The sequence below is a fragment of the Anser cygnoides genome, chromosome 13, assembly GCF_040182565.1.
Source record: "Anser cygnoides isolate HZ-2024a breed goose chromosome 13, Taihu_goose_T2T_genome, whole genome shotgun sequence".
Lineage (NCBI taxonomy): Eukaryota > Metazoa > Chordata > Aves > Anseriformes > Anatidae > Anser > Anser cygnoides.
Genome location: NC_089885.1, coordinates 2,934,221 through 2,961,932, shown reverse-complemented (window position 1 = coordinate 2,961,932; position 27,712 = coordinate 2,934,221). Strand labels below are relative to the sequence as shown.

The following is a 27,712-nucleotide window of genomic DNA, read 5'->3' as shown; positions in this document are numbered from 1 at the left end:
CCTGGAGAGTGAAAAACAATCAGACAAGCCTTTGGCAAGTTCCCCTCTGCAATACTGAACACAATCTGACTTCCCACATTCCATAAAAACTGAGTCAAGCCACAAGAGATGCAAAGAAGAACAATTAGAATAATCCTATAAAAAAAAATCCTGCTTTAAAGTTAAGGCCCAAGTTGATATGTAGCTCTGTTTACAGAAAGAGCAAGTTAAGACAGTGTAGGTACCTCAGTAACTGGTCATGAATAAATTCAGCATCCCAGCTAAGACAACTAACCCCAAGAGGTAACAATTTTGTTGAAATACCTTTCTAGAAAGATATTAGGGACCAAAAAAGAACCACACCATTTTCCTACCAAAAACACCAGTTTTGTAAAAGGTATTACACGACACATTTAGGTATACAGAATACAGTCCTCTGCTACTAACACTAACTCCAGTAAGTTTTTCCTGGTCTGCATTTTTCTTCAAGGTAATGCTAAAACCTACCAGTGTGGAAAAAGCATATTCCACACTTTTCTGCTTTGTTTTAGACCCTCTAACTGATCCCCTCCTCCACCATAAAACCCAACAAAACAAAGCAGTAGCTTTCTCTGAACTTTCTCTTTGCTGCAGACATCCAGCAGAGCATTACAGATTTTTATTTATTTATTTTTAAAGTGAACAGAACTTAATCGTTTTGTGTCAGAAGAAGTGTCTGGGCTAATACAGATATTATCACTCGAAAAAATTTGCACTTTATGACTCAGACTACTTCCCTCCACCCAAAGACATCTGCCAGACTAACATCCATGCAGATGAAAGTGACTGGGTTGCATTTATGAAATACAGTAACAGCTATAAACAGAAAATACACAACAACATTATGAAACAGGGCAACTACAAGGGAAGATATTTTCTCTATAGAAACTGGCAAAAGCAGCAGTAGTGTGAACATGAGAAATTTATTAATACTGCTGCTACACATTTTTTTTCTTCCTCAATTCTGCCTAAAGAGAAATCAATTGTTCCCAGGAGCAGCTTAAAGAAACACTGAAACATGCACATCCCAGAACAGAATATACACCAGAAATCTAAACATCTAAGTACTTTGGAAAAAAAAAATTAAATATGGAAGACCTGAAAAAAACAGAAGACTACTGTTACTATCTACTGTCCACGATCCTGTCAGAACTCAGTGCCACAAGCACACTGAAAACTGCTATTTTTGTGAAAGCCCACCATTAAGAGATTTCAGCAAGTCGTTTTAACGTGGCACTAAACTGATGTACAGTTATAACTCTATTAAATGTCCTGAAATTTACTACAGAATGGAATTGGAATGTTTAACTGACAATGGCGCTGAAATTGACAACATACAAGATGCCGACACCCACCACCACATTTCAGACAGTTGCCTTAAATATTTAAGCGAACTTATAACAAGGTAGCTCGGCTATTAGAAAAAAAGATGTTTCAGCAGTAACTATAACAGGTTTTGCTCACTAGAAATTTTAGTAACAAGGAGCAGCAAAACGCAGTTAAGTACCCTATTCTTGGTAAATCATTCCCCCCCCCCCAATGCTTTGAAGAATCTTATATTCAATTAACTGGGCAAATGAGAGTACACAAACCCAGTGTACAAGCCAACGTCCTGAAGTACCACCTGAAACGCAGGTGTCATTTCATGACATACTACAGACCAGCTGAACATGCAGTACTGATCAGAAGAGAGTAAGATGCTAAAATCAAACTGCAATGGAAAACATGATGCTTGTCTTCATTCACTACTTGCCCTTATCTTGCTGGTTACAATCATATTTCTTTCCTACTGCAAAGGCCTAAAAGTTCTTAAAAAGGTTAATATTACTGCTGGGAGCAAGTACTAGAGATTTGTACGTGTACAACTTGAGGGGGACGTCTGACCTTCATCAGTAGTGAAAAAAATCAACAATGCAAGTTTGTGGTTTAGATTTGATTTTCATATTAAAAAGACACTGAATGAAGTTCAAGAAAATCTTCACAAGAGTTTGATTAACCCACTAAATTAAATTTCATGAAGTTAGTGTAGGATTAGGTAGGACAATTCACCAAAATTTACATGTTAGCTTTTTAACTGTTTCACACTGACTCCAATCCAACACCTTGAGTACTGTAGGCCTCAATGGCACTCCAGAGCATTGTCTGAGTCTCCTGTCAGGTTATGCTACACCACAGAAAGAACACCAAAAACCCTAGTCCTACTGGGCTGCTCCCAGGTTAGAAGTACAGTATTCCTATGAACTGAAGGAACTTGTAAAGAATAACTGTGTACTTCTGCAGATGCTCAGCAGTTCCCACTCGCCACATCAAACCACCTTTCTCACCTCTTCTCTGCCCCTCAAATTTATCCTCAGTGAAATGTGTTGGCCTGCATTCCACTTTTTAGACTAAGTTTTCAGCGTGCTTGCAAGTTCCTCATACTACTGGGTAATACTGAAGACAACATTAAGAGCTAGTATAGAAACATCGAATCTATTTAGACTTCGCAGCTGTAAAAAAACAAAATAAAAAAACAACTCATGACTGCATGAGCTATCTGTAATCTTTAAGTGTTGGAATACCTAAAGTTACAGTGAAATGGATAGTTTCCCTCAGGACATGCCAAGGTGTCTGTAGCTTATAAGCCAATTAGTCCTTTGTCGTAACACAAAAAACAAAAGTTCCTAAAAGAGCTTTTCCCCGAGTTTTGTTTTAATCAAAAGAAGTCTTAACAGCTGCAAAGTAAAAATGCTGAGCGCATTTGATCCATGGGAAAACACGCATATATACTTCCTTCAGATAAACAGAGACTAATAGAACACATTGAAGATAATTATTATGATACACACCGATCTCAAAAAACGCAGAGGACAAAATAATTGGATTATATCAGTATGATACGTACACTGACCTGAGTAAGATCTGGAATGTCACCCTGATCAATTCCAACTTGCTAGGTTTACAAAAAAAGGAGAAAAAGAAGCACGTTACTACATGCTGTGACAACAAACATAAAATCTGTGAGGTCTGAGTGTTACACAGAGGCTAACACATTGAAATGGCTCTTAATTACTTCCTGAACTGGCATGAGCTTAGCTAAGATCACACCTTAGAAATCTCAAGCACATTACTCTGCATCTCGCAGCAGAAAAGCTTATTGGAAGCATTAGAAATATTGACACTGCTTACTGGAACTACTCCATTTTAAGCAGTTACTGTAAAGGAGCGTACTGTAAATACACTAACACTTAGTTCATTCTAGACCATTAATCAAATTTATAATAATCTTTTTGAAGTTTTAATATGTTGTCTGGCTATTAAAAGAGATGCCTGAGAATCTCATTTCGTGTTAATGTGAGTGAACAGAATTTAAAATACCTAATCTGCAGAATAATTCCCTGCATAGTGAAGGTTATGTTACATGATTATGAATACAGACTACTGTACCAGTACGTATAGCTAAAAGTTAGCCATCCCACACATGTTGAATTATTTACCTCTGCTACTTTGAGGAATTCTGACAATTTGGTCATTCTGGCTAGAAATTTCTTGTAAATATCCAAGCCTTCTTTACACTGGTTCTTCTTCATATCAAAGTATTTTTCTGAAGATGCAAATAAAAACACTCTTGTAAGATAACACCCATCCTGGCAAAAAGCTGACACAGCATTCTAAGTGTAAGTTTAAGACAAGCTCTGGGGAGAGAAGATACTAGTAACTCAAAGCTATCCAAGTTTTAAAGGTGACATGAATACCTGTTACCTTTTGTAATAAATCCTCAGCTAATAGAAAAATGCTATTATTGAAATTCAGTACCTTAGAATATAATGCAAAGCTTTACAAGCACAAAAGTAAATCACTGCAATTGTTTAATTAGGCATCTGCACTAGTATTCTAAGGTATTCATCTTATTAGCAGGAAATCATGTAGATACCATATTCCTGGTATATAGTTACATTTCTGGACCCTGTATTAACATATTTTACTATTTGTAAGTGAACCCAATAGCCAAAAACCATCAGAATGACTACTGAAGTGGTATATGTATCAAACTGAACTGCCAATAGCAACCACACCCTTCACTTTTTGTGGTTTTGCCCTAAACGCCTGCAGATATCTCACTGAGTAAAAATTACTGAATTAACAGAATAAACCAATCAGATGATGTTTTCATTCAGAAATTTGCTTGAATAGTCGTTATAAGAATTTCCTCATAGCTTGTCACTCTTGAGCAAAGCACTGTAGATGCCATGTACCAGGCTCATGTAGATTCATGTACCAGCTACAAGTAACCAGGCAAAATACAAAGTATGGGAAAACAGAAGTCATTTGTGTTGTGAGTGCACTAAACGTTCAAGAGTGTTCAACACTCAAGGCTTGCTAACTGTCACGGACCAAACATCAGAGTTTAAGGAAACCAAACCAGGTATCTCACTAACCTGTAGCAATTGGACTGTAAAAGTACTACACACTGCATATTTATGGTATCTTTGTTTTAGTCTCACCAGTCACACTCTCACTTCCATTTATGTTTCAGGCTGTGTTCAAGGTAAAAGCATATGTTTAAGCCTAAACCAGTTGCCAGTGACACTAAGACATGCTTAATTTCATCAGAACAGAGACACAGTTTATTAATTACAGTCAGAAATGATCTACGTTATTTCTCTCAACAACTTGCACACAATTTCAAAAGCTAAAACAAAAACCTCACAACAACAATAATTCCACATACCTAAAAGATTAATTATCCCCTCATTGTATGCTGCAAAAAGTCTAATGGAATCTTTAAAGAGGAGCATAAAGGCAGCATTTATAACACCATTTGTTAGTTCATTTGGATTTGCCTGTGTAGAAAGCAATAAGAAAATAAATTAGTGTTTAATGAAATAAACTTGCACTTCAAAATGAGTGACTGTTACCTAACAATGAGCTTAAAGTACTTACATCAAAATCAAGGAGTGCATCAAGCTGGCTCTGTATGATTGGAAGGGTTTTCAGAAGCTTTTCAGCATTCATGGTTCTCATCACTCCATCTATCCTGCAGGGCAGAAGACGTTTACAGGTTACCAAGACACCTCAGCACATTATGCTGTTTCAACACTACTATACTGCCTCAAGGGGTCAAAAGGAGCACCAACCCATGATAAGCTCGAGAACAGCTGGTACTTCCCCCTGCCCATATGAAAGACCAGGCAAAAGAAGCAGTAAGTGTCTTACCCTCTTTTCATTTTGGTGAAGTCAACTGCTACAAGTCTATATGAAAGTGCTTTTTCATTCAAGTATCTGCTATATCGCCTAATGAAGGTAGACATATCGTAGCCTAAAAGTTAAGAATATATAGATTAGATATTTTGAAGAGGAACAGTTTCCTTCAAGTCCTTTTCAAGAACTATTCTACTAATCCATTTTGTATCAACTTGCGTAAGAGCAGCACTTCACAGGCACAATCCAGGGTCTTAAGATTCACTATTTTCTCTTTGCAGTGTAGTGTTACAGCTTCTTCCCAACTTGCTAAAATTAGAAAAGCCTTCATTGCACTTATCAGAATACATGCCTACAACAAAAAATATAAGGCAAGAACCAAGCAGCTCTTATTGTGATGTTCTAGAAAGCAGACTGAAAATATATTCCTAGTAAAATGCCAAAGTCTTTGGTAGCTCATCTGCAATGCCTCACACCACACAAAGACTTAATGCTTTCTAACACTGGCAAATAACCAAAATGTCTCTCAGAGACTTGAGGGAGTCCCTGCTATCTATACAGTGCATTCCATGCACCTTAGCAGTTCATATTTACTCCTGAGACACTAAAATATAATTCAGAAATAGATCAGCATGCTAACAATCATCAGGTTTCTCTATGCAGTGCAAGTGTTTACTACTTCAAATTGACAGCTCTGTAAGCACAACACATACATTGCAGGTAAATTTCTACTCAGCTAGGTAACCCAATCTCACCTTCTCGTGTCTAAGTTCTTGGTCGGACATTCTTTGGTGCCTGATGCAATACAAATCATAATACTCTTTCATTTAAATGTCACTTGTCTCCCAGAGCGCACTGACACAGGCACTAATAATCACAGAGCAAAAAAGCAGTAGAATTTTTTCCTTCAGTGAAAAATCCTTACCCTGCATGGCACTTTTGTCCAGGTAGTTATTTAGATGGAACAATGTGTTTCGCGATGCAAGATACTGGATAAAGCGCTGTTGGTGAAGAAAAAGTTGAGAATCTAACTTTTGTTGAGAGAGCCAACACACTTATGCATATTACAAGAAAACTACACTTAGCTTGTAACTGTTTCTAATCACCTCTGCCAACAATAGAAATTACTTTAAAGAATTCACAAAAAAACCCTTGAAACTACCGATGAACAAAGCATCAAAATACAAAGTTGCGTATCTGGCAAAAGTGAGGCTTTAAATAAAAAGTCACTGCTGCCCATGAGCAAGACTAGCAATCCTAGAGGGAGCTGTTTAGGTTAACTTTGTAGTTTAGAACAGAGAAGCTGGAAAATGCAAGCTCCACTTAAGTTATCTGAGCTTCCACGCATCCACTGCTGCTGTAAAAGTCAGGGACCAGCTTAGTTACAAAGTTTAATTAGCAACAACAGTAATTCTAGAACCCTGGTGAACAGCAGCACTGGGGAATGGTATAATTCAGACTTACAGTTGTGCTGATCTGAGTAAATAACATTTAAGTTTTGACGAATAATAGCTGGCTCAACAAATAATACTAGAGTAAGAAACAACACATTCAGATAGTGAAGTAGTTTTAAAAGTTTCTCTTTCCACTTTTCCCATATTCTACGATTCTACGATTTCTACGGTTCTACGATTGTGACTTCTGTATTTTTTAACTTCTTTAAATATGCTTGAATCCATAAACGAGGATTACAATCAGTATGGCCTATGAGACTTGTTACACCTTTGATCTGAATCCCTGGATGCATCCTTTCAAAGCTAAGGAGCAGTTTTGGTACAAACAGAAATTCACGTCTTTCCCAACACAAACTGCTGCATGGGCAAACACATGCTGACCGGTAACCTGGGACTCTATGCTCAGAATTTTTTCTATGGTCTCACGTCAGCTTTTCTTTCTTTCAAGTTTCAATATGAACAGTACTGGAAGTAGAGACTAAAATATACATACTGATTTACAGCATTTAGTTTAGCTTTATATTTGGATTACCTAGTGAATTCCAAGCAGTGAATTTTACTTCAGATTATCCCCTAATTTCAGCCTGTCATCTGTTGAAACAGGTTAAAAAACACTGTTAAGTAGGCCTTTACAGAACTAATCACGTCTTACCTCGTTTCCATACATCATGAGGTGGTGTGTTGTAATTAGAGCTTTGAACACTACAACCCAGCTACTGTTTGCAGTTCTCTCAAAGAGTGTGTCTGCCAGCTGTGGAATATTCACATTCATTTCATTTGTGCACTGTATTAGATCTAAATTAAAGAAGAAACAAAAATTAAAGCATTAGTTGCATGCTCAAAGAAGATTATCCATGTGAAAAAACACTAAGCAACAGGATAATTCATATTGGAAGATTTAACTTCAGTTCTTTAAGAAATAATTGAGCTGTTTTACATTCCCTGCTCAAACTCATTAAATTTTACTGTAAAACACTGATTATAAAGTCAAAGGCATTTCAACAGTTTTATGGAGTTCCAACAGCTTATAACCTGCCCCAGCAGAAGCTCTAGGCCCAAAGTACCATCCAAAAGCCAGTGCAGACACACTGAATACCCAGCGCCTGGAGTCGTTCAATCTAACCAAAATGAAAGAGAGACAAGAGCAGAAAAGCTGAGACAGCTGCAGCCCACAAGATCAGCAAGCAGCAAGTACCTAGAGCTCAGGTCCAAGCCTGAATACTGACACCTGAGAGCAAACGAGATGCTGCAAACCTGTGCTAAGCCTCTTCCCCGGCAGATTTATGGGCACGAGCCTGCGCTACACACCTCTCCACTCAGCTCAAGTGACCTAATCACCAACCTGCTGAGTGTACTGTGGTGGATCATGGCAGATTTCAAGCTTTTGCATCAAAAAAGCTCTTTGTGTCAGAGACTGATCATAAACTCAGCAGTAAAACATTAACTCGGGAGGTCAGAGAGCTTCAAGCCACTGTCTGAGTGCTGGTACAAAACCAGAGCAGGCTCCAGCAGACACCAAGGGAAGAAACAAAGGCACTCGCTGCACAGAGAACTGCGAGCAGGACTATTCTAAACCCCTCGAGACATGCACACTTGATTTATTCTCTTTGAGCTAACTTTGGCTCAGGTGTGATCAAAGCACGCCTCAAGGACTGGGCAAGGCCAGCACAACAAACATCTACTTTGAAAAGCTTCCTTTGTGGCTTCTTCTTCAAGCCAAGTCTGGGAGCAGCCCACTGGCTGGAGCTCAGCATTGCTGCCTCTGGTTTTTCTCTGCAAGTACCTGAAGAGGGGCAGGTGCTTGAGAAGCCAGGCAGCAAACCCAGCACCCAGGTGCCAGCACCACCAGCTTCGCTGTCACGCTGTTAGCACCATGCAGAGGACCAATGACATTATCAACAGCAACTTGAACAAACTTGGAAGTTCACGTATTGAGATAGTTTAGGACAGATTATGCGATAGAAATATTGCATTTCATCTTTTTATCTGCTCTACTGCAGTGAATATATTACAGATGTAACTTAATTAGGAACCTGTTTAATAAGAGCATATTTTAAAGTCCTATAATTAAGGATCACTAATGGATACTTTGAGTAATTCTACTTTCAGAATCTCTGTCTATTAAGAGTTTTAGGCAGCTTTCTGCTTCAATAAGATACTTGAAGACACTAATAACCTTACTGATGTCACTCCAACATCAGAAGTTTCCAAATACATACAAAACACTCAAGCTGGGATGAAAACTTTCATCCCTAATAATAACAGGCAAAACCACCAAAATAACTGTACAGATAGAAGAGCCCTGAAAAGGAGCCTGAGGCAAGCTATACATCAAAATCGGATTGTTTAGTAAAATATGTCACTGTACAAATACGAAGAACCTCAAAGAGTCATTTTACAGATGCCTCTCACCACTTATGGCTGTACCATCCTCAGATGCTGTGTCAAAGTAAGTCATATTTTAAGATCTCTTGAAGCCCAAACTGTCCATAGACAATTATTGTTCCATATAATGAAGCAAGATCCAATTTGAAAATTTATACATAGACAAAAACCTGAATTTTAATTCAATAGTCTCATCCACTGAATGAGAACTTTGTTATAACATTTCTACGTAATTCTGTCAGAGCACATTAGGACAAATAAGTCTTCCTGAATCCATTCATTTTATAAGCATTATCAAGACACTGCTGTTAGCTTTAGCTCAGTATTTTCATACAACTGGATTGTAACCAGCAAAAAATGTTGCAGAACTCTTACAAGTTGTAATTCCTCTTCTCAGTTTACAAAAAAAAATAATAAAAAAAATAAAAATCCACCACCACCAAAAAAACACCACGAAGGACGCTGAGCAGTATCTGTAACTACTAATAGGTAACAGTTAAAAGCATTCCATTAAACTGCTGAGGTCAAAGACCACACAGATAGCCTGCTGAAAGCAGCATTTCCACATAAAGTTCTTCTCCTTCCCATGACCACGAAGCAAGTCAATTTTTTCTCTGATGATATAGTGAACATTAAGAGTGCTTATTATTTAATAAGTAGAACCGTAAAGGAAGATCCAAGCTAAAAACAACTTTCTGCTCTCAGAGAGAAACAGCAGCCAGGCTCATCTCTGGGGTATTTTACTAGAGAGATTTTTGTTTCATGCAATCTTGTCACCTGCCCTCAGCTAAGGCTAAGATGATGCTGAACACCTGGGAGATTTCCTGCCTGTATTTGTCTTTTTTTGTTGTTTTAAGAAAGAAAAAACAACACACAATTAGTAACAATATTATTAAGGGCTAATCCCACATTTGAATTCCAGCATTCAAAATCTTTAACAAAAAAAGCAAAAATGTCTTTTTTTGTTTTGTTTTTTAAAGGCTGCAGTAGGATCCCTACATAAAAAACAAAATGCATGGATTTGTTAAAGCTGGCAGTAAAGGAGGAAAAGACTATTAACACCCTACATCTGGAAACACAAAGGAACGCATGCACCTGAGAGACTGACAGCTGGGCAACCGTAATAGGGATGTTGGCTGCAAAACCTGCCTTGAATGGGATGAAAGGTGTTGTAGGGCAAGCGACGCTCGCTCTCTTATAGCACCACTTATATAAACACTTTCTAACTCAAAACATTTTGCCAGTCACACAGAGGAATCTCTTCCACTGCAAATGAAACCCTGGTGCAATTTCTAGGATACAATTTAGAAACTTGTTAACATCACACAGGAAAAATAAAATAAACTCAATCAGCTTTAAACCAGAAGAGCACTGCAGGGGATTTCAAGCAGCCTAGATCATCTGTGGAAACCTTACTGCCTAGAAGAGCACTAAGGATTTTTCTTTGACAGTTCATCTGAAATACTGGCACATCATCTGTGAAACCACACAGCTCTTCAGAGAGCAGCATGTGTAAATCCAGATATAAAAATCAGTTTGCTGGAAATTCCTCAGCCAGGCACTGACAAAAACCAACATACTTTTCAACACTAAAGCAACAAGAAAGTAATCATTTTCTTCATTCAGAAATAATTCTTGCAAGACACCTGTAATACAGGAGTTAAGGCAACCACAATTGCTGAATATTCCCATATTTCTTCCCTTCCATCACGGGAGAGAAACAGCTCTAAGACAGGCAGATATAAGAATTAAGACCAATTGTCTTAACCCAGCAGTCTTTAAAAAAATGACTTTTTTGGAAGTTACACTGTGAAGTAAAACCAGAAGGAACACCTGAGCAGACTTTCTCAATGCAGTCTAGGGAATGTCACAATTCCAGCTGGAGGATTAAGGGATATCACCTGATTAATAGACGTGTTTATGTCCATGTATTCTTACAGTGAAGATCTGATAGCAACCTAAATTTCTTTTACATGGTAGCTAAATCTGAACTGTCTTAGAATTACAGTTGCTAGAAGCAACATTAATTCAGGTATTCTGTCCCATTCCCCCACTAAACAAGGTTACAAGATAAAAAGTTTTCAAAAAGCCTTTATAAAAAGTTTTAAGCAATTGCTACATTTAAAAAAAAAATAAAATACAGCATTTACAGATTCTAACATTAACTCAGGTATTTCTATTGGTGTTTTCATTTTGTTGTTTGAGTCAAATTGAACAGCTTCACAAAGGACTAGAGAGTTTCAAATTAAAGACTGGCACCTTACTGCCTGGGCGTATGTCTCCGTGCGGTATCACAAGGGACATATCTCTAAGAGCCAAACTGCATCAGCATTTGCCAGCCAGTCATGAGCTCCAGCTGCCAAAAGAATGGGCAGATACAAAACATCCCTGACCTGTGACAGTCACAATGTGACATTACTGGCAACATTTGAATCCCTAATGGCTTGGTGGAACCCTCAACTTTCACCTGAAGTGAAAGGCTTAATAGCCCAATTTTGTTACATAATACAATTTTGAAGTACCTAAATTATCACTTCTTACAAGACTTCTAAAGCCTGTACATGTACAGCAGTCTTAAGTCTTGATGAGCAACATTAACCACTTTCCCCTCCCATCTGCTTCTTAAGAGGACCGTGTACAAGGTATAAAGAGAGAAAAAAACTGCAGTTTTACTGTGTTCATTTACAAGTTTAATATACAATTCACTTTAGGGTTTGTGCTTTCTAAATTTTGGTCCAGCTTGGCTACAGCTTTAAGTTATGTATTTTTAAAATGTTTTTTCCACAGTTAGCCGGGAAGAGAGATGTCACCAAAAGAAGCACCAAGCCCCACTCCACTGCAACCCAAATTCAGGAGGCTGAGGCAAAGCGAGACAGCCAAAAACATGGGGAAGAAAACACAAGGCTTCAAGAGCTTCACTGAGGAAAAAGAACAACCACTGTGTAACATTTTATTTTATCCTGAAATATTACAAAATACTACAGAAATAGATCTGCTGACTTATCTAGAACACTGCGACCTACTTTAAAAGAAAAAAAATACATTAAGTATCCCCATTGACATTGCTTAGGTTCTTTTTTTTTTTTCTCTTTAAGAAAAATAACTATACCACCCAGCAGCTAGGCAAGACCCGAGGCTCCAAATACTAGCTTACATATTGTATGCATAACATCTTCCTGCTTATACCCATACTGTAATATTAAAGTCTCCCTTGCTAAGGAAGTTTAGCAATAAGGGGACTTTAAGAAATTATCTGAATCGAGTCCAGAGACTGATACTCCTCCGTGATCCTCAATACAACTGTCAACTCTCAAAACGTGTTCTTGGTGAACTTTTTTTTTTGAGCAGCAATTACAAGTAATACCAGATGGCATACATTTTTAATGACATGCACATGCAGGGACCAAGGTGCAACTGGCAGTGTTTTGCATTAAGTCCAAGCTATGTTTTATTTCATATTGTACTTTGAAAACTACTTGCACTGTGTCTTTGAAACTACGCTGTGTGATTGTTCCAGAGATAACAGTATTTAAACTTGTATCTCATCTGCTTACGTTCAATACAACTAAGTTTTGCTTACAGATGTACAAGTAAAAAAAATTTAAGTGCAATACGTAGGCTTGCAGATGTTTGAAAAGCAGCACATGCATATGCTGAATGAAGACTGAAGAATATTTACTGGGATTTATTTTTTTTAAAGCTGTTTGCAAAGGTATTCATGGTACCACATTTCACATCTTCTTCTTCCACCCCACCACAGTCCTCCTGTACTCCAGAGCTACAGTCAGCACAACAAGCTTTTTATTTTTTTTTAGACAAAAGAATGATAGAAAACAACTGACACCAAAACACAGAACTCATTTGGGATGTAAGAACCTTCAAGGATACTGACAACTCTGAACAGATTTCTATCAAGAGATATTCAAAGGAATACGACACTCACAATGCCACTGTATCCTATTCTCAAGATACTGTTTTTCCAGATGTCCATTTTCTTACTTTGCGAAGTGAATGACATCAGTTTCGAACAACACACTACCTCTTCTCAGCTTGAGAAACTTTCAAACTATTGAGCAAACTGTCACCGATTTCTGGCTTCCTGTCATGTTGCCATTTCTGGACATAAGGGTTACCTCAAAGTTGTTCTACCTCAGGCAGAAAATGAAACAAGGTAACATAACGGTATAATGAAAAGAATCATCAATTACCCAGCTTGAAGGCTTTCAACTTCAACCCAGTAGCTGCAATATTTACTACTGCAACCGGCTTCCACGCATCCAGATCAATAAGAAATATACTTGGTTTATCTATTTGATCTGTGTCAAAGGCTTTCATGCAAGATGTCTATTTCAACAGATGAGTGCCACAGCACCAAAGAGCCAAACTGTCCTCAACAATTAACAGAATATGCTTTTTCTGAGAGCCTGAACAGCAGACTCTCCATGGTACCATCAGCTGGAAGGAGTCCCACAAAGCCACCAGCCTGGTTCCCGAACTCTGAAGGGAGCAGTAACCAGCTTCGCCTCACCTTTGCTCTCCCTAGTGTAAAGGCACACACTTAGTTTGCTTTTCATAGAAGGTGCATGGAGGTACTACACAATGTTTGCAGCATTCATTGCACAATTGAGCAAAGAACAACTTCAAGTGCTATGCAGTTATTAAAAACTGAAACAAAGCAACACCACTGATAATTCTGCAGATAGCGGGGGCAGCTTCCGGCATCTTTTGGTATATAAAAAAAGGAGTTTCAACATACTCAGTTGACATACACCAGCAACAAGGCGCTGTCCTTTAGGGAAGATGCAATCGACCTTCTCCCATCCTCACCTCCAGCCTTCCAGCACAGCCCCAAGACAACTGTATTTCAGGACAGGCTAGAGGCAGCTGCATCCCACCAGAGGCACACAAAAGTGCCCGACAGCACCACCGGATGCCTGACTTCTGTCTCAGACAGATCCCCTACCACATGAACCGCCTTTCCCCGGGTGCAGGGCTCGGGAGTTGGGAAGCTCTCAGGGGGCAGAGGGGCTGCTGCCGCCCAAATATCGCCCCGCGGCTCGGCCGGGGCTCGCAGCTCCCACGTGGAGGCGAGCTGGGGGAAGCCGTGGCTACCGACACGGCCCCTACTCACAGTCCAGGTGCTTCTTCTTGGGGCCCATCACCTCGTGGGTCGTCGCCTTGCAGACGGCTTTCGCGACGGCCGAGCCGGTGACGCTGTGCTGCGCCGCCGCGATGCGGTCGGTGAGCGACTGCCCCGACATGGCGGGGCTCCCGCTGCCTCCCCCGGGGAAGGACGACGGCGAGGAAGACGGCCGGGGACGATGAGGAGGAGGAGGAGGATGAGGAGGAGGAGGAAAGCAGCCGGCCCGGGCTGCGCCGCGCCTTCCCCTTTCACATTTCCACTCCCCGACAAAATGGCGGCGGCGGAGCCGTCAGGTGACCGAGAGGCCGCCCCGCTCCGCCCCGGGAGGCGGCCGGAGCCCTGCCACAGCCTCGCGGCCCTCCCCGCCGGCCCCCCGGGGTTGTGCGGGGATTGAGGAGCCGGCTCGGTTTCTCCGTACCACGTATGCACGCACCGCAGCCGTAGCCGTAGCCCGAGGTGTCCCCTGCGGCAGTGACTGCCCAGGGGCTGCGCGCGGAGCGAGGCGACCCTCCTGTGCCCGGCTGAGGAGAAGCACCGTCGAAGCGGTGGAAGAAATGATTTAATAGCACTTTTTCACCACAGGTTTTTGTGGGCCGGGTAGTCTCAGTTTGTCTTGGGCGGTGACATTGGCTCCTGCGGGATCGTGGGGGTGTAAAAGTACCGTACAGTATCACCTCATGCTGTCGGATTAAGTGCTCCTCAAAAAACTTGTCCCTTGCTGGATTTATCTGCACAAGCAGATCCATAACAGGATGAAACACGGCCCATCTCGTAGAGCCGATGGCACATCCAGTGTCTGACACCGAGTCCCCATCCTTCGGCCATGCACCCACCCCAGGGCCACTGAGGAGCCTGACAGGAGGTGACCCTGGGGCCTGCTCCCATGTGGCGGGCATTGACCCAATATTGAGGACATTGTTTACTTAAAGTACAGCAAAGAACTGGGCAGGACAAGAACTGGGTGAGGGGTGCAGCCAAAACTGGGGTGAGGAGTGGTAGTTCACTGTGTGGGAGCTCATTTGTTTGCTATTTTCCTGAAAGTGAGCAAGAGCGTGCTTAGCTTTTGCCAAGCGTGGCAGTGGTTTCTGTCATGCGGCCACCAGCCTGTTACAGCTGGACTGTTACCAGCAAAATACTTCGAACAATCATCAATCAAATGTTAATGACACCTCGCCAGCAGACTTAAACAAACAGCCTAACACTGGTAGGCTCAGTCGCTCACAAGTGATTCCCTTGATCCTGCTGTCCTGGCTGTTTTCATACCAACTCATTAGTTGGCTACAAATACGGCAGAGATTTACACAGCATGAGAGAAATGAGCAAGGTCTTCTCCTGAGGAGAGCTGCTCTACACCAGGAAATCAATAGTCCTGTTTGGGATCTGGCTCGCTCAAATGGGTCAGCTCAGCTTGATTTTCAAAATATTCTTTAAGAAGCCATCATCTCTTCTCATCCACATAAATGGCATCTCTTCCTGGAGTAAGAAGAGAGAGCAAAAAGCATTTCTGGAGAAAACATCTGACTTGGGATTTGCTCCTTTGCCTGTTTGGTGACCACACACGCTTTGCCTTCTGTGAAAGTATGTTTGAGTTTCCAGACCAAGATGAGGAATTTCCCTTTTGAACATGTAGCAGAGTGAGGAGAGGTGTTTTCTGCAATAGAGTTCAAGAGTATCAATAAAGTGATAGCACATTACTTCAAACTGGACATCACAGGGAAACTGAGGTAAAAATAATTCTGATTTATGATTCCAGCCTGAAAAGGACATCCATCCCCACCACGAAAAGCAAATGCTTACTTCTTATATTCTGTGCTGCTCCACACAGCCCTCCAAATGGCTGTTGTGACGTGATTGTTATTCTAGCATTATGGTTTCCAAAGACAGTATTTCCCTGAATGACAATGAGGAAGTTTTGCTGCTGCTGCGAATCATTAATTATTTTTCCGTCATGCCTTGAGGCCCTGGTGAGGACTCATTCAGTACTCAACTGCACAGGAAAACTTCGGAAGAGACCACTGCCTCAGGTGCTGCATTCTCGGTGAGTGTCTTCAGACCTGATTTTATCTGAAAAACGTGTAGCCATTTGTCCTTCAAAACATGCATGCAATAAAGATCCTGTTGAAAGGCATGATGCCACCGTAGAAATATTAGCGGTCCTATGATCCAGGGTGGATAAAGTTGTGAATGAAGCATTTCTATAACCCTAAGGGCATTAATGCATTAAAACGTGGTCACTGCTAATGAAGATCATGAACATTTCCTGTGGAGAAAAAGCTTATAAACTTTTTATTCCTGCTGGCAGCAGTCAGTTTCTAGTTGCCTTATTTTTGCCTTAAGACTCATAGTTTCTGGAAAAATAATTTTGAAGCTTCAAAGCCTGAGGAAACATCAAAACAGTAAGAAAAGAGATGGAAAGATTAAATACTCATTATAAATGTCTCAGTCTCTTAGGGCTTGTCTAAACAGGGAAGCTATTTCGAAATAAGTGAGGGTGTGAGCTGAAGCACAACAACTATTCAGCACTACCTTCATCCCCAACAGGGAATTTCCTATATTGTTCTATTTCAAAAAGCCAAAATTTCACAAAAGTGTCAGAGTTCAGTGTGTCCCATTGGCTAGGCAGCTATATCTGTCTGCACTGGGTTTACTGGTCAGGCCCAAATATGAGTTCAAATTTCTGTCTTTATTCAGGCCGTTAAGCTCGCTCCAAATTCAGTCCACCTTGCGCACAACTTGGGTGACTGAAGATCATGCCCTTCAGCATGAACTTCTGCCCAGGCTATCACAACAAACAATCTGTGAAACCTAGAAGCAAACCGATAGGAAACACTGGCATGTTTTTTTTTTTTTTTATTGTATTGAGGCCACCTCAGCGGATTGCTTTATAAACATGCCTTCTGCCAGTTTAATTCATTAATTAAACTGAGTGCCTGCATGATTCCTATTCCAGATGACAGATTACGGGGAGATAGGTTACTCAAAAGAATTATTCCAAATCATAAAACATATTACAGGTGCATCTGCCATGGTCATAGGATCATAGGAAAATCTGGTTTGGGAAGGACCGCTGGGGATCATGTATTTCAGCCTGACCTAAAAGCAGGTCTGGTCTCAATGGTGGATCAGGTTGCTCAGGTCCCATTCAGAACAGCACTGGAGATCTCCAGGGAAGGAGACTCACCAGCTACTGGGGGCAACCTCTGTTATTCATATCCATTGTCAATATGGTGTTACTCACATTTTCCAGAAGGAGCAAAACTTAGGTAGGCAAGATGGCTAATAGCCATCAGAGACACCTGATATCTTATGGATCTGTTGGTGAATTTCAGCAACCTTCAACAAAAGGATAAAAGTCATCTATGTTGTTGTTCTTGTAAGATTCTTGGAAATAGTGTGGTCAAGAAGACCAAGGTGTCTGTCCAGAAGGAAAATCAGAGGTATTAGCACACAGTCAGTGTACTTGGGAAAGAATCGTTATAAATATCTGTAAAGCAGGTAAAACATTTCTCAGAAGCTGCTTCTTCTTCGATACTGAAATTATTCTGCTATGCAACACAATTTATATGTATGAGGAAATGAGGTACTTGCTGCTTATACATTTATAAGGAAACCAGAACCATTTGCGTTTTTTCCAAGTGCATCTATTCCTAGATATGTGTTAAAATACTTAATATTATACAGAAGTGCTTGATAAAGAAGAAATAATAGAAATAATTTGTAGGGACTTGGTTCAAGTTCACCCCTGCATTTCTCTGGGATGTTGCACCCTGCCATCAAACACCTCTTACGTCCTGCAGTTCGAAGGGCCTACAGGCAAAAAGGGGATTTATGTTAGTATGAAGGGGAAGAAATCAGTGACGAGCTAATCCAGGCTGTCAACCATGCACCTTGAGATACACATCTACATTTCTGATGCAACACAGAACTTTATTTTGTTAGTAACAGGTGCGTCTGGGTGAAATTCTACACCCTTCACATCAGATAAGGAAGAAGTCTCAGTTACCACCCCCTAAGGTGGATGACAAGGCGCATTCATCATCCTAAATTGCAGGCATATTTACAGAGGGCTGTGCCATGGCACTATGAATGATGCACAATTAGCTATGCAAATTGTTGCATAGAAATTTAATTGGGAGGTACGTAAATAAGAAGCAATACCTTACCCACCTCTCCTCAGCTCGCCTGTGCTGAATGCATCATTAGTCCCGAGGAGACAAGGAAGTATCAATGTTTTTAGGGCAGATATTATTCCTCTTAGCAGCTCTGCAGAGTGTGTTTCTGCAGGAGCCCTTCGAGCTGGCCTGCTTGTTTCTGCACCTGTGCTTCTGGCAGGCTGCAGCCAGAAGGACAGCGCGCTTTACGTGAAATAGCTGGCAGCTCTTGTTTTTACACCAAATTGGTACCTCTATAATGCTCCTTTCCTCTCTCTCTCGCCTTACCCCCTTTAATGTGAAAGCAGTACATGATATAATTCAGTTCAGGTTGCTCTGTTAGCAAATCTTCTTTCTTAGCCACGCTTCTTGCACCTTTAGACTCTCAGATTCGTATTTGTGAGGATGAAAAACTGGAAATGATATAATTCATTCATTTTGCTGCCCTGTGCTTACTGCAGCCCAAGTGATGAGGGCTTCTGCAGAAAGGAGACAGGAAACATAGTCCAGATCTGACAGCAAATAAACAGTTTGGGGGAGGTGGTGGTGGTGGAGAGAATGGGACATTTCTGGACTTCTGCCATGACCGAATGACACAGATGGCTTTCTGGGAAAATGAATATTTCAGTAATGAGTAGTGAACGTGCTTCAGGCTGGCTGCACCTACAGCCTGGAGAATGCAAACAGATTAGCAGTAGTTTTGACAATAAATACCATCTGCTCAGCAGCATGGAATCCAAGCTATGACAGAACCCACCTTACCGGTGCCTGCTGTTTTGCTACATACAGGTGAGATAAAAATGCCTACCACATATTTTTTGTAAATAGTGTGATTCTGATCTCAAAGGTGTGACACGCTACATTTAATGAGAGTTGTTCAATCCCAATTTAAGTCTGAGAGAACTGAAGACTTGCAGTTAGCTTCTTTCCTGGAGGGCAGCAAGGCATCCTAGCAGAAGTGTAAGCTGTAAGTAAAGTTGCTTCTCACACAGATTCAGACACTTAAGTCTGACACTTAAGTGTCTGAAAAATGAGTTGCTGTCACTCCTGCCCACAAGGGAAGGAAATGCAACTCTGTGAGCCTCAGAAGTAGCAGGGCCTGGTTTCCTCGTTGCTGCCATGGGGGCTCCATGCTGGTTTCCTGCCTGAGCACTCCGATAGCCGATAAGGGGAGAATTCCTGCCACAGCCAGTCTCTCTGTAGAGACACTAGTAGGCCTTGCTGCTTGGCTGCCTGTTTTCCACAAACTTTGCAAAAGCAGAGTGTCTGTGGGACCTTTACTGCTGCTAGGTTTAGTTACTATTGGCTGCTGGATTCAAAGGTCTCCAGGAGAGAAATGAGACATGAGCATTGTGTGAAAAAGTCTAAAGCCAAAATGAGAACCTTAACCTGCTAGTAGATTAATTCTTCCCTTAGCAGAGACATGAAAGAAAAAAAATATCACGCTTTTGTCCAACTTGGATTTGTGGGTGCGATATTCTGCCAGTCTTTTTTTAAAGGTCTTCATTTCCCTCCATCTGTATTGTAAAATGTGGATAAGACGTTTAGCTACATAACTGGGACTCTTTATGGCTAAATTCATCCAAATCTTGCATGACTGCAAAATACCAAGAGATCAGATCAAGAGTCTGTCATTGGAAGTTTTCATTGCCTGGCTGAAACTCAGACTCATTTTTATGTCTGAGTTGTTTTTTTTAGTGAAGGATCAGAGAGAATTCCAGGGAGAGACAGGCCTGAATAAGCAGCTCTTACAGAGAATAATTTAAAAGAAAAATGTAGTGTAAGAGTAATGAAACAAGGAGAAAGGTGAAGATGCAAAGGAAGATCAGTGCCAAAGAGTGCAATTCCCAGCTCACTTTCTGTGTGGAAGGACACAAGTGGTGCACAAAGAGGAATCATAAAAGAGATGGATGAAAGAGAAGAGAAAAGTTTGCTGGGCAAGTAAATCATAAAAGCTCCTTTTTAAATGGAGCTTGCTTACTTTTATGTAAACCTGGAACAGATCCACTTACCTCTGTTTCACTGACATCAATGAAGTTACTGAAACATACAGACTGGCAAACAAATGTGGCCTGAAAATGGCAAGAGAGAGATTGGTTGGAGGAAATTTGCTCTTAGGAAAAAAAGGATGGGGCTGGGAGCGCCGTGAGGAAAGCTCTATGAAGTGTGCTTCTTGGAAATGCAACAGAAAGCAGTTTCAACACCTCGGATATGTGTGTTTCTCTAAAGTCCGAAAGAAAGCTGCTTCCAAAATCAGGTGCACGGTCGGAAAGCTAAAGCTTGTCTTCATTGAAAAGCTTGCCATCAAGAGACACCACCTGAGTGGCTGTGAGCAATCCCAGGGGGAGTTTGGAGCTCTTCTAAGGGGATACCTCTGCTACTCCAGCCAGCTGCAGCACCCAGAGCGGCCCTGACACCTGCGGGGAAATCCAAGCTGCTGTTGAAGTTTCAGCTTTTAAATCGCTGACTTTGTCTACAGAAAGGAGAAAAGCAAGAACGGAAAGGAAAGAACAATCTGGAGTTATGACCCTTTCTTTGACCTCTTGACATTGCAATTCAGTGTTTTTTAAAGGATAAAATGAATGCCACAACACAAAGTAAACACTGTAATAGAATTACTTTAACTGTTCCAGTTTGGTCTGTTACATTATGAATTTAATAATGGCTCGTCGGTTCAGAAAAGCAGGAGGAATCTCACGGAAATTCAGGATCTGAAGTTTAGGCTGAAAGATGAGTCCTCGTGTAACAGTAGGGGTCCAGAGCACAGGTTCGACTTTGGGGCTCCCCCAGGATGAGCTGTTGGCTGGCCAGAAGCCTGTATGTGCGTGCGTACACGTGAGCAGTTCTGATCATGACAGGTGCTGCCCACATTACCTGACACCTAATAAAGTGTAATTAATTGGTATCTGAGCAAGTGGCTTTCTAGCCCTCCTCCAGGCACTGCAGAAGTCTCAGGCTGACAGCTGACCAAGGAACGGCTTCACCCATTCTCTTCCCATCACCTTGGCACTTGTTTCAGGGTGCTTCTCTGCAAGAGGCTTTTTGGGGAGCTTAGCCAACAGCGTCACGTAAGCGCAGGTGCTGCAGCCATACGTCTGGGGCTGATTTGGCCATAATTAGTGAACTTTTGGGAACCTTTCCAAGCAGGAGAGTGGGAGCCTTGCAATCCCCTCAGCCTGCAGCCAGCCCGACACCGTGGTTTGGAAAAGTCAGAGCAGAATGACTGAGGTTGTGTCTCAGAGCACGAGACAAAGGGGCAGAAATGCCATTTAAAGCCATCTGTAGATTTTTGGTGGGTTCTTGATTTGGTGTTTGCTTTCTGACCTTGCTTGGAGGAGCCTTGGTCAGGACAAGCACAGCCATTCTTCTGCTCTAACACCAATTATTTTAACTTAATAACCGCGGAGAACAAGGACAGCTAAACTCATCAGCTAATAAAATTACACAAATTGTTGTACTGGACCAAAGAGGATCGGAGATGTTCCCATCCCCACCGAGGAAGAGGAGAGGACCTGCTTTACAAAAGAAGGATTTCGGGCTGGGGCACTGATTGGATTGTGGGGCTGCCACCATGACAACAGAGGAAGGAACCAGCAGTGTAGCTTTCAGACACATATAAACCTGACAATAACAAACAATCTTGCATTAAAATCAGCTTAAAGCAGTCCTGGAAATTACAGTCCAGCGGGCATTATTTGTGTACCAAATAAATGAATGGGAGTGAAAAATAACGGCTAAATACGAGGCATTTAGCTAAGCTTGAATTCAGAGGGACAAAGATGCAGAAGTGTATAAAGGAAAATCTTCCGTCTTGTAATGTATAAAATTCCTTCAGTGTGCAGGAGCACAGAAGATAAGGGCAAACCAGCACAGATCTTTTATCTTGACTGTCAAAAAAATAAAAAGGTCACGGATAAACAAGTTCAGGCACTTGTGCATGCCCTCGAGGCAGCTCCCTGTGTTACTAGGTGCTCACAAACCTTTGAAAAGCTGATCCTGAAAGCAAGAAGTGGAAGTAGAAGTAAATAGGAGTGAGTTACAAGTGTTTGAAACCGAGATGCTTATTTTAATTCCCTGTCCTTGCAAGTGAAACAAGAACTAATTCAATGCCATTGGAATGCAGTGGATTCAAAACCGTCCAGGAGATGGATTTTTTTTATATAACATAAAATTAACCCTGCTGGGAGCACCTGGGGAGGACAGGGGGTGCTCGTGGTGGGGAGGGGGCCTGAGCCGGCTCTTCCTTCTGTCTGTTTTATGGGAAAATGCTGGATCCAGCAAGCAGCACCATGGCCGCAGGACAATTAAATAAACTAGTAAATAACTTGCTAGGGGTTTGTCTCGGGACTGACAGACCGAACTTGTGAACATCCTAACCCCAGGAACAGCCTAATGGGAGCTCACACCGTATGAAGCACCAGGGGATCCACGTGAGAGAGAAACATTGACTGAGGAGTGGTGTATTCATGTCCTGTAAGGCATGGCCTCCCACGAAGGCTTTTCGCAGGGTTTAATTCATTCCGTGGCCTGCCTCTCAGTTGCAGATTGATGCTTCTTCCATCACACCTTCTTTTTTTCTGCCATTTGGGCACAGGCGTGCTGGGGGTGCTGAGCGAGCACCGTGGCACTGCAGGCCACTTTGACCTGGCCGCTAAAATCCCTGTGACTGCTTTTCATGCACGTTTCCAAACTCTGAAACCCATACGTGTTAACAGGCCCGGCCCATACATGTCTCACTCTCAGCAAGTATGTTTTTATGTTGCCTGTCATTGTGATAAGTTAAAATTAAGGCTTTCATTAGCTGTTTATGGTGTTATTACTTTACCTCTTAGATGGTGTTATTACTTTACCTCTTAGATGGCCAGTTAGGGATGGGATTTCACATTGCAGTTGCTTTGGCTCCTGTTTTCTCCTGCAGTACTAGAGTTGTCCGGGTTGGTGGCACGTGCAGACAACAGCAGAGACGTTTGTGTGCTGAAAGCTGCTCTCTGTTTTCTCCAGCTCCATTGTACCTGTCAAACACCACCTCTCACCCTACGCCTTGCCGTCCCTTCACCCTTGAACTTCACACCGCACTCACAACCCTGTTTTTCCACCATGGAGCAGTTCCTCTTCTGCCTATAACAATAATCAGTGGAAATGAGAACTGAATCCTGGCAACCCCCAGTAACACTCCGCTTCTGACAACATCTCGGGCAGCTTGTCCTGCTCCTCTCCAGCCCGCACGTGAACCCCGTGGCCTGCCTGCTCTTCACCGGTTTGGCGGCTTATTTCCATCTGGGATTTTACAGGTGTCCTCACCCCTGAAAACAAGGAACATCACAGCTCACGAAGGAAAAACTCTTGCTTTCTCCTCCGGGGCGGCGGCTGGGAGGGAAGCAGGGCTGCGGCGGGGCAGAAGCACCCGCTGCAGCGCCACGGGTCGGGCTGCCCCACACGGCCGCGCCACCCACCGCTGTGCCAGGGCAGGTCAAGGGACCAGCTGCAGCCCCGGATTAGCTGTGCTGGGTGCTGTGTCCTGCTCTGGGTGTTTTGCAAACAGCCCAAAGACCGCAAAAGCCCATATGCCACAGGGTGAAAACAATATCATTAACGTGGACATTTGTCTGCCTGCCTAGAAGTGAGAGTGGGAGAGTGGTAAAGATAACAAGAACAGGGACTACGAAGCCTCCTGCATCCCAAACTGGTGGTGTTCCCTGGATGGGAGCCTGCACAGCTGCTGCAGCTCCAGCGGGAGAAGAGGAAAAGTCCTGGGAATTAATCCCCTACAGAAATGCACAGCAGGGAGGACAGCTCGGCAGGCAGAACGGGGACACCAGTGGCTTGGAGCAGGTGGCCACGGCACATCGCAGAGCACGTCGATGCTGTATGGACCACACATGCAAGTGCAGCACCATGGCACAGCGAGATGCTGCTGTCTCCTGGGACAGGGGAGCCCGGGCACTGCAGGAGGGGAGTTTGGACCGAGGCTGACCCGTGCTCCCAGCTCACCTGGTGCACACACCTTTGTCCTGCTGGAGGTGTGAGGGAATGGCAGCAGCTGAACTGCTGGTTGTACAGCTGCAGGGTCTGTGCCACTGTTCCCATCCTGGCACAGCAGCTGCTACGTTGGCACCCGCTGCTGGCAAACCCAAACAGACAACTGCAGTTAATCCTGTAGGCAACACTGATGAAAAATGCTGTTTTGCAAAAAGAAATCCAAAGGAATTGCTTTTACTTGAGGTCTAAGGATTTGCCCGGTGCATTTTGGGCCGGGCTGCAGGCACTGCTGCTGGTCACACGTCCCTCTGCTGCTTGTGAGCACGAGCAGACCGAGGAATCCTGCCAAACGCCATCTTCCACCAGCACCCTCCCTGACTATATACCATCTCTGGCAACAGCACCATGTTCACTTAGCTTAAAACCAGCATCCAGTTCTTAGCAGAGCCATAAGATCTGTTTGGAGACTTCCATGAAAGTTACTCCAAATGACAGTTAAAAATCTAAGACTTCCCCCAAAGGTTTTGGGGGCTGAAAAGGAGGCTCAGCCGCAGGCAGGCCCTGCTGCCAGCTTCCCGTGCGTCCCTTGGCACTTCCCGAGGCTGTGTGTTCACAGTCCCACCAGGGCTCGCTTTTGCCCGGCACGGCCTCGCTCCAGGACCGGGAGCTTCTCTGGCTGCCTTCCTCCCCGCCTGCCCCGACCTTGGCCCTTTGTACTGGGACAGCTTGCATGAGGGGAAGCGGGCAGCGCCCCAGGAAGCGGCTGGGCCGGTGTTTGACAAACAGGTTGCTCAACGCCGGGCTGACGTTCTGACCACATCGCTGCTGCCCCACTCACTGAGGTCTCTGTGCCAGCGCCTTCTGCCCAGATACTCCACTCGGCAGAGGTGTGAGCGGCAGAGTTACCGGGGAAATCAAGTTTTTAATACTTTTCTGGCTGTTCATGGGGGATATTGCTTTTCTGATAGCAAATCTGTATTGCAGCGGCTTGGGGGCCTACAGGCATGGGTTGGGGTCTGCTGTCCTGCATGCCAAAGAGCCCCTGAAGGTGAGCTCTGAAGGCTGGGTCTGCACAAGCCAGGGAGCTCAAGGTAACGCAAAATGGAGCTTAAAACAAACAAACAACAAAACCCCACCACATTTTAATCACTGCTACAGAATAATGCAATACAGGTCCTTTTCTCCATAAGGAAATTAGGAAAGATCTAGACTTTGTCCTAGCCTGTAAAACTGAATTTGGGGTTGTTCACCTACATAGCCTTTTCTGTGCAGCATCTCATCTACAGGAATCAAACTCCATGTCCACAGCTGCTCTTCTCTTTGCTCCAAACCCTCGCCCATCTCTGCTGCTCATCTCCCCGTCCATCTTTCCTTTGTTTCCCTGTCCTTTTTGCTTTGTGCGCCAGTCAGCGGCTTGCTCTCGAGCCGTCCCTGCAGGGTCACGCAGCTCTTCGCCTGGGAACACAGAAACCTCCCTCGCCTTCCCCTCCGCATGCACGCGCTCCTTCTGCTGAGCATGCAGATGGGGAAGGATTTCCTTAGGTGGCATTTCCTGATGATTTCTGACTAACTGCAGAGGAAGTCAAGCCAAAGAAATGATGAATCTTCCATTTTTTTATTTTTAAAATAACTTAAAAACCCTGACGTCTCTTATTTTTGTGCTGCAAACAGCCTGCCCGCTATCCTGCTCATGGCCTCATCCTCACAGATAAAACATGCACCAAAGCCAAGTACACCTTCTGCTGGAAAGCCCCTGTGCTTTTTTGGGAGCTTTATTTGCCAGCTTCAGTGGAATTGCCCAGCAGTTATTTAAAAGTAGCTTGCAGGCTGAAAGAGTGCTCCCTATGGAGCAAATGCTTCTTTAAGAAATTAAATCAGAGGCTCGGGAGCCTGGAATAGGTGGTTTTATGCAGGGTAGCAGCTCAGACCTCCTCTCTAGGGGGCTTCCTTTCTTGGTCTGGCTTGCGCTGTTGAGAAGGTCACACATCAAGCTCTGAAACCCTCAGTAGGAGCCCACCAGCAGAGCCGGGCCTCCCGAGGGAAGCCCGGCATTACAAGAGGGTGGAAGGGGCCGAGCCCCTGCCCCGCTGCTCCTTGCCAGGCGCTGGAGGTGCTGCTGCTGACACCCAAGGCTGTCAGCGTGTAACCAGTACAGCCAAGTCCCTGGCTGCCCAAAACAACTAGGAGAGGAGCTCTGGATGGTGTCTGGGGGAAATGCAGATCTTAAGACCCATCAAAACACAGCAGGCAGCCCACATTAACTGGGGGCAGAAGGACAGGGCTATGGCCCAACACACCCAGAGGATTTTTGCTGCTGGCACTGGGCCTGGGCAAGTCCCTGCCCCTCCAAGCACACCTGAAAAATCCCTAAAGTACTTTGTACTTTAGTGACGAGAAGCCCGAGAGCTTCCTGAGCCTTCCATAACCTCGTTCCAGTCCCATTACCTGCTGACCCCCGAGTGTGATTTGGAGCTCAGCAGGCACGTTCCCAAGGCTGGGCTGCCCCTGTCCAAGCTGCTTGGGGTGCCCCTGAGCTAGGAGGTGCCCAAGGAGGAGCAGGTGTCCCACCAGGACCATGAAGCCCCCCCATCCCAGAAGGTAACTGTGCCCAAAGCCATAAATAAACGGCATCCCAAACTACCTCGCTTGTCTTGTTAGCAGCTCTGCTCCCACGGACTGCCTCGCTTCATTTGTGAAATCCCAAGACGCATGTGTTGGGAGGATCCCACCTCACCTGCTCAGTGGGGAAATTGCACTGACAGCATCCAAGCTCCTCAGCACAGGACAATTAAAGGATCAGATGAAATAGCGACCAGTCTTTGTATCCAAACCCAGAGCATTTCCTGAGCAAACTAGCGTTTGGAGGCTCCTTCTTTGGGCAGCAAAAGCACAGCCCCTTCCTCCTGGGCTGCAGCAGGAGCCACTCACCCACATCCCAGGAGGATGCAGCCACAGCTTCATCATTGCTTGTTCCTCAAGGCACCTGCAGATGATCTCCTGACACACGGGTGTGTGACATCGGTTTGCAGATTTGTTTGAATTCACATTCAAATAGTTTATATGAACAAGTCACAGCCTAATAATGGCTGAAAAATGGAGAAAGCATGAAATGAAAGATGTGGGAGGTTTCCCTTTGCTTATCAAAATAAATAAAGATCACAGCTATGTTTTATATTAATTTATTAGAAAAAAAAGATACACAGTTTAATGTGCAAATATATACAACCAACATTACAATGAAACGTCAGGAAGGGAGAGCCCCTCCGCTCTATCAATGACTTACTCCTTCGTAACAGATGACTGTTTAATGCTTCCCCACAGATTTACAAATACAAAAAAAAAAAAGTATAATGCTTCATTTGCACAACACAAAAAGTTTATTCTTATTTGAACAAAAAATA

At 43.2% G+C, this 27,712-nt stretch overlaps 1 protein-coding gene and 2 long non-coding RNA genes across 10 annotated transcripts in view; 2 read left to right on the top strand and 1 right to left on the bottom strand.

Moving 5' to 3' along the window:
* The window catches only part of VBP1 (VHL binding protein 1), a 39,311-nt gene extending 24,841 nt beyond the window's left edge, over positions 1-14,470 (bottom strand). For 5 of the 8 annotated variants that reach the window (XM_048070729.2, XM_048070722.2, XM_048070723.2 and 2 more), the window contains exons 1-8: positions 14,170-14,470; positions 7,306-7,448; positions 6,125-6,200; positions 5,215-5,317; positions 4,942-5,035; positions 4,730-4,841; positions 3,495-3,601; positions 2,903-2,950 (exon numbers count right to left, since the gene is read on the bottom strand). In XM_048070729.2, coding sequence (XP_047926686.1) covers positions 2,903-2,950; positions 3,495-3,601; positions 4,730-4,841; positions 4,942-5,035; positions 5,215-5,317; positions 6,125-6,200; positions 7,306-7,448; positions 14,170-14,299 — 813 coding nt within the window. In that variant the 5' untranslated portion in view covers positions 14,300-14,470. The remainder of the gene's footprint in view (positions 1-2,902; positions 2,951-3,494; positions 3,602-4,729; positions 4,842-4,941; positions 5,036-5,214; positions 5,318-6,124; positions 6,201-7,305; positions 7,449-14,169) is intronic. The other 3 variants (XM_067004891.1, XM_048070728.2, XM_048070726.2) reach the window with 2 other exon arrangements.
* Positions 5,002-12,098, top strand: LOC106038553 (uncharacterized). Its single transcript, XR_001208684.3, has 2 exons — positions 5,002-5,201; positions 11,826-12,098. It is a non-coding gene; the product is annotated as an uncharacterized lncRNA (long non-coding RNA).
* Positions 14,471-14,606: 136 nt separating the features above from the next.
* On the top strand, positions 14,607-27,672 carry LOC125183576 (uncharacterized). The gene is made up of 2 exons (XR_007165830.2): positions 14,607-16,219; positions 23,334-27,672. It is a non-coding gene; the product is annotated as an uncharacterized lncRNA (long non-coding RNA).
* The last annotated feature ends 40 nt before the right edge of the window (positions 27,673-27,712 follow it).